Source organism: Capsicum annuum, chromosome 1 (genome assembly GCF_002878395.1).
Source record: "Capsicum annuum cultivar UCD-10X-F1 chromosome 1, UCD10Xv1.1, whole genome shotgun sequence".
Taxonomy (NCBI): domain Eukaryota; kingdom Viridiplantae; phylum Streptophyta; class Magnoliopsida; order Solanales; family Solanaceae; genus Capsicum; species Capsicum annuum.
In genome coordinates this window covers 177325453-177339177 of record NC_061111.1, presented here as the reverse complement: position 1 = coordinate 177339177, position 13725 = coordinate 177325453, and the positions used below count along the sequence as shown (strand labels likewise).

General features: G+C 34.8%; 1 protein-coding gene across 3 annotated transcripts; it reads right to left on the bottom strand.

Annotated features, from left to right (window-relative positions):
• Positions 1-1101: 1101 nt before the first annotated feature.
• On the bottom strand, positions 1102-7011 carry LOC107856209 (probable protein phosphatase 2C 35). Of its 3 annotated transcripts, none has more exons than XM_016701195.2 (5): positions 5334-7011; positions 2445-2576; positions 1840-2033; positions 1684-1753; positions 1102-1506 (listed from the first exon to the last, which is right to left on the bottom strand). In XM_016701195.2, exons 1-4 carry the CDS (start codon positions 6246-6248, stop codon positions 1747-1749), a joined length of 1248 nt encoding a protein of 415 aa, XP_016556681.1. In that variant the 5' UTR covers positions 6249-7011; the 3' UTR covers positions 1102-1506; positions 1684-1746. The 3 variants fall into 3 exon arrangements, with proteins under 3 accessions (XP_016556681.1, XP_016556682.1, XP_016556683.1); XM_016701196.2 differs by having other exon boundaries at positions 1840-2041; positions 5334-7007; XM_016701197.2 differs by having other exon boundaries at positions 1840-2029; positions 5334-7007.
• Positions 7012-13725: the final 6714 nt, after the last annotated feature.

Sequence of the window (13725 nt, the reverse complement as noted above, 5' to 3'; positions counted from 1 at the left end):
AAAAAAAAAAAAGAAGAAGGAGAAATAAAAGATAGAAAAAATAATAATAAAGGAGTGAGACTATGGATTATATTTAATTGATAAGAGATATTATGAATTATATAGGCTAAATGGGATAATTAAAAGCTTATATTTATTAACCCATGTAGGTCTCAAGCGAATACGAATGATGAAATAAGAATAAGAAAGGGGAAAGCGAAAAAAGAAAAAGAATACAAAGAAAAAAAAATAGATGAAAAATGAGAAAGAAAAAAAAGAAATTATAAGGAATGAGTAAAAAAATGAAAAAGAAAAAAAGTAAATTAAAGGAAAAAAGAAAGAAAAAAAGAAGAAGAAAAGAAACTAGAAAAGAAAAAAACTGAAACTTTAAGCATAGGTGGGTGATCTCTTTGTGTAAATGGGTATCCATATTTGTATGAGCTTTTAAAATGAATTGAAGTGCATATTTACCCATTTGAAATATGAGTGATCCAATTCACTAAATATGGGTTAAATGAACTCTTTTCACAAATATGGACTGAAATTGACGCTCCTAACCTAGCTATTACATCTTCTTTCTTTTTTTTTACCTGCATTCTCTTTTGCCAATCGGTTCAAAAAAAAATAAATATTGCCAGGTTTAGAAAGAGTGATCTAAAGAAATAGTTAGATGATCTAACTTTAACTTATGCGCAAATTGAAATTATGATTCAACTAGTTAGGAGACTATAGGGTAGGGCTTTGATGATTTACTTTTAAGTTCTGTTATCTAGAGCCCTCACACACCTAAATGGAATTCATATCTCCCCTTTGTCGTGTCGAAAAGGGAGGTGAACCATACTCTAGTACTTATATTACATTTAGATTATGCTATGGAGAAATCCATTCTCATCATGACAGATCCATGACCTACTGGCTTAGCTTAAAAAAAGGACTTAGTAGAAGTCTCTCACGAAATAGTTAACCTGCAAAAAGGCAATTGTGGGACTCTTTTTGTCATTACCCACCAACATTTTTCCCGTTAAGGGAATCTTGTTTTTCCTTGGGAACAGCACAAGGCATCGTATGTAAAGGTAGCAAGTCTATACAAGTGCTCTGCCAAATCCCTTGCACGACGATCACTAAGGATTCATATGCAGTCATTCTCTATACAAATTTTACCAATTTTCATGTGTGACATTGTACAACAATTAGTTCTTCCACAGCCAAGACTAAATGACGTTATAGAAATGTGTTACCGTACTAAAACTGACAAGTTTAGATGGAATACAGTAAGAAGTTTGCTCTTTTGTTTGCAAGAAGATGCAACTATTGAACAGCTCTCATGTACATGACTAACCCATGTACATGAGCATCAGTGTTAAGCTTTTGACAGAAGCAGCGCCCCAGCAAAGAAGTCTCCAGAAAAACCCAGGTAAACTTGATTGATGTGCTTGCTATGCACCAGAACGCAAAGTGAGAAGCAACTGAAGTGAGTAGTGTAACCAATTGAAGTCGGAGGGCAATAGATCCATAAACTGCTAGATTCTGTTACAAGGAAACGACATAGGTTCAATTGTTAAATGAATGCCGCTCAGGTGCCTCTATCTGTCACATTCAGACAAATGTATAGAAGGGTATAATCTACGCTATCAGTTCACTACTTATGCATGGCGTGTTAGGTGTGTTGATAATCATCAATGACTATGGAATGAAGGAAGTTACCGTTTCAGGCACATCTAAAATATGTGGAAATGCATGGAAACCCTTGGTAAGTCTTTTCTTTGTTCAATCCCTGCAAGAGAAGCACAACCAAGCGGTCACTTGTAGAACAATATACAGATTAATAAAAGAGGAAAATTGGGGAAGAGTGAAACTCACAAGCTAGATGAAACTACTACTTTGGAGCTCTGGTCTAATGATGAAACCGGTTGACAACAGCTCACTTCAGAAAAGTCACTCCTTACCGACCGAAAACCTTCCGAAGCACACGGAGTGAAAAATATCTCCGATGTTTCTTTCTCTGTGTTCGTTGTTCTTCCTCCATTTCTTTTGGCTGTGGCATCACCACCTGACTATCCAACTTCAGAGTATATTAGCTAATCCAAAAGTAAACAGAAATATGAAGTAACCTTGAATCGTGGAAATACGAAAGGCTAGATATAGCAGGCATTAATTTTGGGAACTATGTTATATTGATGCTATGTTAAAGAAATCGATAGAACAAATCCATAATTATCGAACCTACCACCACCATCACCCTACGCCCCTTCAGAAAGAACATCATTAAAGAAGAAAGAACACAGTCCAGTAATATTAGGAACAGTTGCTCTTAGACTCCATCTATCAAGTTGTTAGTACTTCTTACTAACCATAGGAACATACTGATTTACACAGTGAAAGCAAAGTGGAAATATGTGAATTTCTATCCAGATAATTAGAAAAGAAACAACAAAATCAACAAATAAGAATCAAATGGTTCATACATTGGATAAGGCTTTAATATGTACAATGATGATTGTTATATCATCTGTCCGGTTTTCATGATCTAGCCACAGTTTGTAAGATTCTCCAGCAATGGCTGAACTTGCATCCCTAGGGTCTGCACATCTATTTACCTACACAAGAAGAAATAGGAAACAAGGCAGAATATGTTAACAATAACTTACGCAAATGGTTGCTGAGATCACAAACACATGATCAAGCTTTCCATCGAACTACTTTTTCAGCATTTTCTAATAATTTGTTGGCAAAACTACCACTAATCCGGTATACGACGTGCCACCAGTGTTGTCAAACGTTGTGTGTGTTAAAATAAAGCACCACGGGTTAAGCACAATTAATGTCATGAACTTTAACTAAGGAAGGCACAGAAGATGAATACACACACACACACACACACACAAACGCGCGCAGCTACACAATGACAGACATAATGTACGAAAACCTATACAGACAAAGTATCAAAATCGTGTCAATCACACACACACACACACACACACACACACACACATATGCAGCTACACAATGACAGACATATTGTACCAAAAACCTATACAGACAAGTACATTTACAGAATATTCGAAGATTGTCAATATTGAAATATATGAAGTCAAAATCGTGTCAGGCAAGTACATCTTATATTATACATTAAATGTAAATACAATTTAAAGTTTCTAAATTTAGCTTAAGCTATTCTTTTAATCAAGAGATTTAGCTAGTCTTATTATTACTAAATTTCTTCTTACCTAATTTTGATTATTAACATATTCACTCTGAATGTTATTTAATTCTGCTCTTTAAAAACAGTGCCTATGAGGATGTTGCACACGTTATAACCTTTGTGCTTGCATTAAAGTATTGCATGAACCAGGGCAAGAAAACCAGCTTGCAATGCACCTCAAGTGAGCATTTAATAACACTAAATGCCAGATTAGAATGAAAAAGGACAAGCTACTCCCCCGTGAAAAGAACATTCAAATATCTACAGAGGAAGAAGACAAAAAAGACAGAAAGAAGAAGAAGGAAAAGAAAGGCAAAATTACATATGTAGTTATGCGTTCAAGAACTTCCCCCTACCACCAAGGGATTCGGTGGAATGTATGGGATCTCTCAGATTCGAGGTTCGAGCTCTGGTAATGGCGAAATTCCTATCCGAGAGTTTCCCCCCTCAAATGAGCAATATGAGGTGTGAACCCGAATTAGTTGGGCCATTGAGTACCGAATACCGAATGGTTAAACCAAAAAAAAAAAAAAAAGAATCATCCTGTTTATCATTAGATAACAAGCTCCGCATTGAAATGATATTAAGCAAAACTACATATCTAAACGCTTTGCCAGTTTGGACAGACAATCAATATATCTAGGCTTCATGTTCAAAGAAGATAATTAAATAATAGAGGAAAACGGAACACATACAGGAGTGCTATTTGATAGGACAGCGCCTATCAAAAGTCAAGCGACAATTCAATAAATGAGACCACTAATGTTACAGTGGAGTCTGTGTTCCAACATATTCACAAAAGAGTTCTGTATGTGGACATTGAGTAGGTACACGACAAGATTAAAAACTAAAAATTAGATACAACAACATATCCGGTGTAATCCAACAAGTGGGTTTGGAAGGATAGAGTGTATGCATACCTAACCCCTACCTTGGGAGGTAGAGAGGATAGAACCTCGGCCCAAGGAAAGCAAAACAAAGCAGTCCGGAAAAAAAAAATAACGGAAGAGAAGAAGTCATGGCAAAATACTATACAACAACAACAACATACCCCATATCATGGCAAAATACTATATAAAGCATCACTTTTTTTTTTAATCAAGTAATTACATAAAGCATGATAAAGCAATTTGAAAAAAAAGGAACAAAAACTACCAAAAATTAAAAATCGGATAGAAGATACAAGTATCAAACATAGAAGGCAAAATGAGAGAGGACACCTAAGATTGTTTGACCATACTACATAAACCTCCAACTACATGCAACATAATGATGATTGAAGGTGTAGGCCTAAAATCACATGGAAAATTTATTTCCTTAGACTGATAACCTCTAGAAATTCAAGCGAAGCTAACAAATAACAGAACAAAATGGAGGCCACATCAACTGATTGAGATCAAAACTTAGTCGGGATCCTGTCGTTAGGAACATAGTGTTTTGAGATTTGTATCTCAATGTAGGATTAAGTGGCAGATGTAAATAATCTCCAGCTTCTTAATATCCTAATTAATGTCTTAAAGGACAAATTATCAAATATTTGCCTAAAACTGGTGAGCGGAAAGGATATAGTGGATTCATATCACCTGCACCAATTAGTTTAGGACTAAGGTGCGATAGCAGTAGTTTCTATGTTTTCTCACTTAATACTAACTTGCCTTCAGACTTCAGCTTAACTAACTGGAGTTACTAGCAACTCAACAAATTATAATGAGCTTACCCCGTACATGAAATGCTCCTCGACTAGTGGAAGGGCAGACGGCGAATGTGTATACAGTATGCAGCCTTATCCTCACATTTTCACAAAGAGGATACTTTAAAAGAATCTCGGCTTAATGTAGCATAGTCCCCAATAGGGCAAATATCATCAAGATTTACTTCAATAGCTGATACATACACATATACTGCTACAGCAACACATACATAGAAATAGACAACACACACCAACGAATTTGACACGAATAATGTCCACTATCCTGCTGAAACAGAACATGCCATACAAAAATTCTGATATCAGAAGTGCATAGAGCCACTCCACCAGTGACAATTGCTAATAATGAAGATGTGTTAAGCACTGCATAAAACAATCAAGATTAATAAAAACAAGAATAAATAGATTTCTGTAGATTCTAGCATCAAATAAGGTAACCCTTACCATGTCCACCACGGTTTGGCTGGAGAGGAACTCAAAGACTCCATCACTTGCAACTACAAAGAAAGGATGATGAGCTGTAAGATGCACTGTTGAAACCTCTGGGACAGCAACTACACCAATAGTTTCAGCTGTACTATCTCCGACACTCCGCGTAAAAGCAGTCCCTGGATACATCCCATTTTGAACCCATAACCTAGGTGGATCACCTCCTTCTGTTTCCTCATCCCCCCATGACTGAATATCAGGATCCTTTAAACCTTCCACTTGATCAACACTAAGAACTCTTGCCCCACAGCTTTTCACTCTCTCACATTCATCTTTCCTAAATGGCGTCTGATCAGAAGACAAATCCTTAGCAACAACTCTATTTCCTTCTTTAACAGCAAGCACAGCTCTTGAATCACCAACATTAGCCACATACAACATGTCTCCAACAAGAAGAGCAGTTATAGCAGTTGTACCGCTCATGGAATCATCAATATCAATATTACTATGAAGTTCTTCATTTGTTCTTAAAAATGCAGAATTGTAAGCCTTAACAGGATCATCCAACAACGTTGAATCATTCGATAAAATCTCAACAAGCCTATCCCTAACAAACACAGAACATTCAGTACCAAACTGTCCATGCCCATCAAACACACCAAAGAAATGAACATTTGGATTACCCTGAAGCTGTGTTCTGATGCAATAACTATCTTGATTTTCTTTCTCAGGTGATTCAGGGTAAAACCCACGTTGAGTAAGCACAGTATATTCTAACCTGAAGTTATGAGAAGGAACTTGTGCACTTTCTACAGACCTGCCAGCAAGAATATGTGTTTGTACCTGAGCATATCTACCCAAATCTTCCCTGTTATCACCATCTGAAGATCTTGGGTATCTACAACAACACTTCCCATAAACACACCCCATAATTCCCCAAACCAAAGAGAAATTGCACACCAATTATTTGTAAAAATTACTGAACAAGAAAGGTCCAAAATTGTACAGCAAGACTATTCATTTCTGGGTTAACAAGGCCAAATTTGCATAACCCATCTGCAGCATTGTTTTGCACAAAATGGGGTTTTTTTTATTCAAACCCGTGAGACAAAAAGACAACAAGAAAAAACAAACCCTATTACCAAGACAGCCAAACAAGGATTTTGGTCTGGGAATAGAATTGGGTGTCAGGAAAAAAATGATTTGTTTAAAAAGGGAAGAAAAATTAGACAAAGATACGGAACAACCCCAAAACCCAATGAAGAAGAAATGATGAAAGAAAGATTGCTAAGGCAAGAAGGGAACCAAAAATGATACAACACCCAAAAATCAAGAAAAGGATATTTGGCTTTTTGGTGTGATCATAGAATAACTTTTTGGGTTAATAAAAGAAGATTATTATCTAAGATAGACGAACAAAAACAACGTGTGTTGTTTGGGTTTGTGGGGTCTATGAAGGAGAAAAATCACACATTATTCCAAATAGTATTTGAGAAAATGATGTTTATAAAGGAATAATAATCAAATGAAATGAGGATAACCCAGAAAATGAAAAGATAAAAATGGTTGATTAAAATAGGGATAGACGATGGGCTTTTGTGGGGTGGGGATAGATAGGTGGTGGGTTGTGCAGAGGAGGAGGAGCCCATTGTGTCTCTTTCCTTTCAACGAATGACATGCAAAATGCAGAAATGTGAGCATGTCACACCACATTCAGAAAAACCAAAATACAAATGGTCTCACCTTTTTTCTCTTTATTAATAATATTATTATAATAACATAATAATAGGATGGATTGGATCTGTGTTTGTTCGTATTTTTTTTTTTTAGACTTTTGAAAAGATTTTTTTAAATATAATTTTATATTCATAATTTTTAAAAACTATAAAAATCACTCAACTAAATAATTTACCTACTAAAATAATATTATATACGCTCTCCATTGTTGCCTTTGATTCAGGTGCAATACCCATTATTGAAACACTCATCAACCCAACCGTACCAGCAACATAATCATAATATAGGTATAGTTCGTCAAAGTTTCTGTATCTCGACTTAAGTCCATACGCATTCCTTCAATCACATCTCTGAATGGTTACAACATACATCGAAAGATTAGACAATTCACGTTATTGGAAAAAGCAAATCAAATTATGTGAATGAATATTCGAAGACATAATTGGTAGAGTGCTCTCACAGAAAAAATTGTATAACACCATAAAGATGGTCATGTCCTTGGTGATAGCTGGTGATCTTACTGTACTAAGATATGAGTTGGAGGCAAAGAAACTTGCTAGGGGAAACATCTATAGTATTGATTGAGTTCACAGTTCATCAAACAGGATCGGATCAGTTATCTATAATGCTTCCCTGACGGTGAGACAACAACAGAGCACATGTTTCTAGGTTGATAGGTTTCTCTGTTAGAAGGAATATTGTCTTGACTTACATGATATAGAAACAAATAAAATCTTGTTATTATAGGGAAAAAAAACAACTTGACTTCTTGGATATTACCGGAATGAATAGAGTAACCAGTTTTGTCAAAAATAAAAAATTAAAAAAAATAACAAATAGTTGTTAGAGGAGCGAAAACAGGTATAAGATCAATGCAAAATATAAGATAAATGCAAAATATAGTGTATAAGTAATGCTTGCATTAGTAATGCTTATATTACTTATGCTTGTATTACTTATGCATGTATTATTTCTTATACATTGTTTGGTTTGATGTATAAGAAATAATACATCTTACATAATATCTATAAAAGAAATGTTTATTTATAAAAATATCCTTTTTTGATTTTGTACACTTTTTTTACAACAAAATTTTTTTGCGATCTCAAATATAATTAGTATTGTTGAACTAGTATATAGAGGTTTCAAATTAATTGCAAGACTTTTGTCTTTGCGCATGAAATATTATGCCAACGGATTAACATAGTCGAAACAAAAATAAAATATAAGACGTAAGATTAAGAAATAGTCTCAATTTTTTTTAATCTTTTTAAAGAGCCCCGAAGCAAAGCAAAAATATGTTACAATTATTTAAATCAATTATTCATTGTTGTAGATTAAAATGGTGGGAAAAAATTGTGAAATATTTAAAAAAGATTCACTATTGCAAATTAAAATGGTGAAAAAAGGAAAAATGAAATATTTTGAGAGGAAAATTGAGGGGTATTAAGGTCATTTAATAAGTTAATGCATGTATTAAAGACTTTGCATTACTAATACATAGAAAATGGGTGGTATTAGTAATACACACCTTAATACACAATAGAGTGTATAACTAATGCTTGCTTTAGTTATACACTGACTAAAAATTGTACCAAACAAGGTATTTATAATACACATTAATTAATACATGCATTATTTTTGCCAATACACTCTACCAAATGACCCTTAAACGTTTTGGAATGGAAGATATAAGAGAGGCTTCGTGTAAAATTTAAAAATGGGGTCATTTGTAATAATAATAAAAGTTGAAATTGAAATTAGAGAATAGTGAAAACAACAAAAATTTGTTTTCACTTTTCAAAAAATAAATTTGAAATTATTTTTGAAATTTCCATGGCCAAACACCACAAATTTTATAAAGTGAAAATTTTTTTGGGAAAAAATGAATATTTTTTATGGCCAAACGGCATCTTATATATAATAATTAGAGTTTCCTTTTTCATTTTTCCATATTTCTTTACTTTACTACCTATATTAAGTCATGAGTAACCATGCACTAAAGCAGGCAGCTGACGGTTATCATGCCTCCTTTCAGCTGCTTCTGATTGAGGATATTTTTATGATTTCATATTTTCTGTTTTAATTTAATTGTTTTATTTTTAATTTATTATATATATAAAAATTATGTAAAAATATTATAAATTATACTAATTAATAATTTAAATCATTTAGAAAGGATATAAAAATATTAGTTATCTCGAAATTCTATTACTGTAACATAAAGCGAGATATATTACTTGAAAATTTCGTGAAAAGTAACATAAATCACAATTTAACAAACTAAAATATTTAAAAAATATAAAAAAAATTGTTTGAATTTTTAAATTCTATCAATGTCATAAATTGAGATAGAGAGACTAACATATATTACATGAAAATTACGTAGAAAGTCGTATAAATCATGATATTAAAAACTTAAAATATCTAAAATTATATAACAAGTTTGATTAACTTTCTCAAATTTTCCATCAATGTCACATAAATTGGGACAAAAAAAGTAACATATAGTATCTGAAAATTATGTAAAATTTCTACAAATCAATAATTAATAACTTAAGATATTTAAAAATCATATGAAAAAATTGGTTGACTTTTCTAATTTCATCTAAACCACATAAATTGAAATAAAAAAGTAATATACATCATGCTCATGCTGACACTGACCCTAATATCTAGTTCGTAAATATTTACAACACTACTAACCGGATCCACCCCCTCTTCATTTTTCTTCTCTCCAATTTCTCCAGCTTCCTATTTGAATTAGTGACACATGAAAAAGGTTAAATAAAATGGTTAAAATTTATTTGTTTAAAGTAAATTTGTAAGACCCTGCAAAATTCTCTCGTAGTCTAAGCCTTAGAGCGTGTTCAGCGAAGTGTAAATTCGACCCTAAAAGGTTGAGAAGTGTCTTTCCAAGTGAAAAATATTTTGAACCGCGTAGAATTTTCCTAATATCGACTTTTTGTCATGTAGAAAATTGAATAAGCTTTCTGTCGATACCAATTTCGTCAAAATCTGACATCGGACGAGGAAGTTATGGCCGTTTTACAAAAAGCAGTCAAAACCGCCCAGGTGCTACGATCAGGTGGACAGACCGTCGATCTTGCGACGGACCGTTGCCTAGATCGTTGCAACCAAGGCAGTAACTCCTTTTTTGGCCCTAGTGCGACGGCCGAGACGACGGACCGTCAAGCTAGCGACGGACCGTCGCCGCTGAGGCAGTGTGGCCTCATCCTAGCCAACGTGCGACGGACGATCTGACGAACCATCAAAATTTTAACGGACCGTCGATGAGACCGTCGATCGAGGCAGTGTTTTTTTTTTCTGATCGATGTGTGACGGACGATCCGCCGGACCGTCAGACTAAGCGACGGACCGTCAGACTAAGCGACGGACCATTAGACTAAGCGACGGACCGTCGCTCCGACCGTCGCAGCCCCCTTTTAATCTTTTAAACTCATTTTAAAAAGGGTTTTTTGGTCATTTTCCACTCTTTTCAGTCCCTATTTATACCTAATCAAGGCTCAAAACTTCATTTCTCCTCTTCAACATCAAAAGCTAGGGTTTCTACAAAATCAAAACCCTTCTTTCTTCTTCAAGAAAAATCAGGAGAAATCAAGAAATCAAAAATCTCTCCAAGAGCCTTCAAGAAAGAGTTTCCTAAGGTATGCAGATGTTGATTCTTGGAACCCTTTCATCCAAGAAGCTCAAGAACCCTTTTCTAAATTTCAAAGATCTTATGTTTATGAGTTGTCATGATTCATATGAATTGAAATTGGAGTTCATGCTATTATTGAGTATTTAATTCATGTTTTGTTGATGAGGTTTCAAGATTTGACCCTAGTATGTGATATTCATGTGATTTTCATAATAAACCCTCTTCAAGTTGCTTCTTAAGTGATGTGTTCATGTCAGTTAAGTGTAGAAACTGTTGAATAAGCAAAGCATGCTCCCCATATGTTTGATAAAATGCTTATATGAAGGAATTAGAGCCATTATAGCATGTTGACTAGAAATCCCCAATTGTGTGCAAGCCCATGCATGCCAAGTGTTTGTTGAAAAGCCTTAGTGAACGAATTGTGACATGATAGCATGAAGTTCCCCCAATTATGTGCTCTTCGATACATGCTAAAACTTTAATACATGCTAAGTGTTTGATGCAAGACCTTGTCGAAAGGAGTATGAGCCAATAACACATCTCTCTATTTTATTACATGTTTATGATTCCTAAATACTTGAGGAAATCCTTTAGTGATTGTGATGGTGAATGGTTATGTTTTACTTTTATGTTATCGAGTCCTGGGGGTATTTATACCCGATAATTTAGCTGTAGTCTAGGGCCAGTGTCAGTTTTCACGATAATCTCAGTCAAGCCACAATTATCAAAACTCAGTGAGTTATAGAACTCTGTACTCTCAGATAGATACAGAACTTAAGTAATCTCAGTAATCTCAGTATCACTAGTATTCTAGCCTCAGTTCAGTACTCAGTTCAGATCTAGTAGTATTCGAGTGTTCAGTTCAAACTTCAGTAGTATTCGAGTAATCTTTTCAAAGCTCAGTATCATTCAGTCAGATAACGAGATTCAATAATATTCCGTTAGATACGGAACCAAGTGAATTTAGCTTAACCCAGTCAAATCATTCGAGAAATATGATTAGTATCAGATTCAGTTCTGTTTAAGAATCAGTTCAAAGTCTTTCAGTTGGGAGTAGGAGCTAGCACCAAGCGAGTGCAGGGATGACGACTCCCGATTAGAGAGGCAGAGTCGTTATGAGTAATCCCTGAACTCCAAAACTGCGTAGCCAGCGTAGGATGCAGGAGTCACCCGTTAGGAAAAAACTTGACTATTATACTGCCTTAGGCTTGAATTCTTGTGAGGGTCTCCCGTTAGAGAGGCTTGATCAGAGTTGATGTCTTTACCCGTGGCATGGTATTGATACCCTTCCAACTAGGGTTACAGGTTGGACCCCATCAGTTCAAATTTGGGGCATTTAGGTTAAGTGAGAACTTCCATAGTTGCAGATTCAGTATCAATCTTCAGAGTAGAACTCAGAAATTAGGACTGTCAGATACAGTCACTTATATCAGTAAGGAACTCAGATAGTTCCATTGATTCATGGACCACCCACTAGATAGGCATGGTCTCAAGTAAAGTTATTTAGTATCAGTATTATCAGATCCAGAGATCACCTGTTAGGTAGGCTTGATCTCAATCTCAGATTCAATTGAGTAATCTCATTATCAGATCCAGAGATCACCCGTTAGGTAGGCTTGATCTTAGTCTCAGATTCAATTAAGTAATCTCATTATCAAATCCAGAGACCACCCGTTAGGTAGGTTTGATCTCAGTCTCAGATTCAGTTGAGTAATCTTATTATCAGATCCAGAGATCACCCGTTAGGTAGGCTTGATCTCAGTTTCAGATTCAGTTGAGTAATCTCATTATCAGATCCAGAGATCACCTGTTAGGTAGGATTGATCTAATCTCATTATCAGATCTAGAGATCACCCGTTAGGTAGGCTTGATCTCAGTCCCAGATTCAGTTGAGTATTCTCATTATCAGATTCAGAGATCTTTCGCTAGATAGGTTTGATCTCAGACAAAATCTTTTCTTATCATTAATAGTAGATTTAGGGATCATCCGTTAGAGAGGTTTGTTCTCAGTTTCAGTCAGTCGGTTTGTTCTCAGTTTCAGTCAGTCGAGAGTAGTAAGCTCAGCTTTCAGTCATTGATATAAGTAGATTCAGTTAATCAGCCTCGGTATCATTAATTTCTGAGCTCACTCACTAGATGAGACTGATCTTGATTTCAGTACTTAGTTTTCTATATCAGGAGATTCAGTTGTTCAGTATCTCAGTATTAGTAGTGAGTTCAGATGTTAGTAAAGCAGTATCTGAGTTTTAGTATTTCGAGTTGTGATATTTTCAGTTGTGGTTTGTGCATTCATGAATATGTCCTCATTCAGTATTCTCATGATTATTTAGTTAAGTAATTGTTCATGCATAAGCCCTTACATTTTGCCTTACCTCATATTCATACTCAGTACATTCCCACGTACTGACGCATTTATGCTATGGTGTTTTATTTTACACCATAGGTTCAGAGGCACGAGATCCAGAGTACCCTTAGTAGCTCATTCCCAGTCATCAGCAGTAGACGTAGTAGTGAGTCCTCTTCATTCGCATCAGATTAAGTTTATTTTCAGTAGACGGAGTTAGCTGGGGGCATGTCCCATCAACTCCATAGTTCAGACAGTTTAGAGGCTTTTCAGACAGATGTATCAGTATTCAGTTTTTAGTTTTGAGTATTTTTAGATGTTTTGAACCTTATGACTAGTTTTTGCATTTATTATCTATATTATGCAGTCATCAAGTACAGATACCAGTAGAGGGTTATCTTGTGGTCCTTCAGGATCATGAGCATCGTGTGACATTCCGATTCCAGAAAAATCGGATCATTACAAAATCTCTAATCATGATTTAGATAATAATTAAATAATATCATTTGGTTTCAAAAATTATTATAATTCCACAAACTTAGTAACATATTATCTTGTCCATAAATCTTCATCTACATCTACATCCACATCTACATCTACAATATATTAAAAGTGTGAAGACTTTTAGAAATGTGATTTGAACTTTTTACCCTTCATTAAAAATT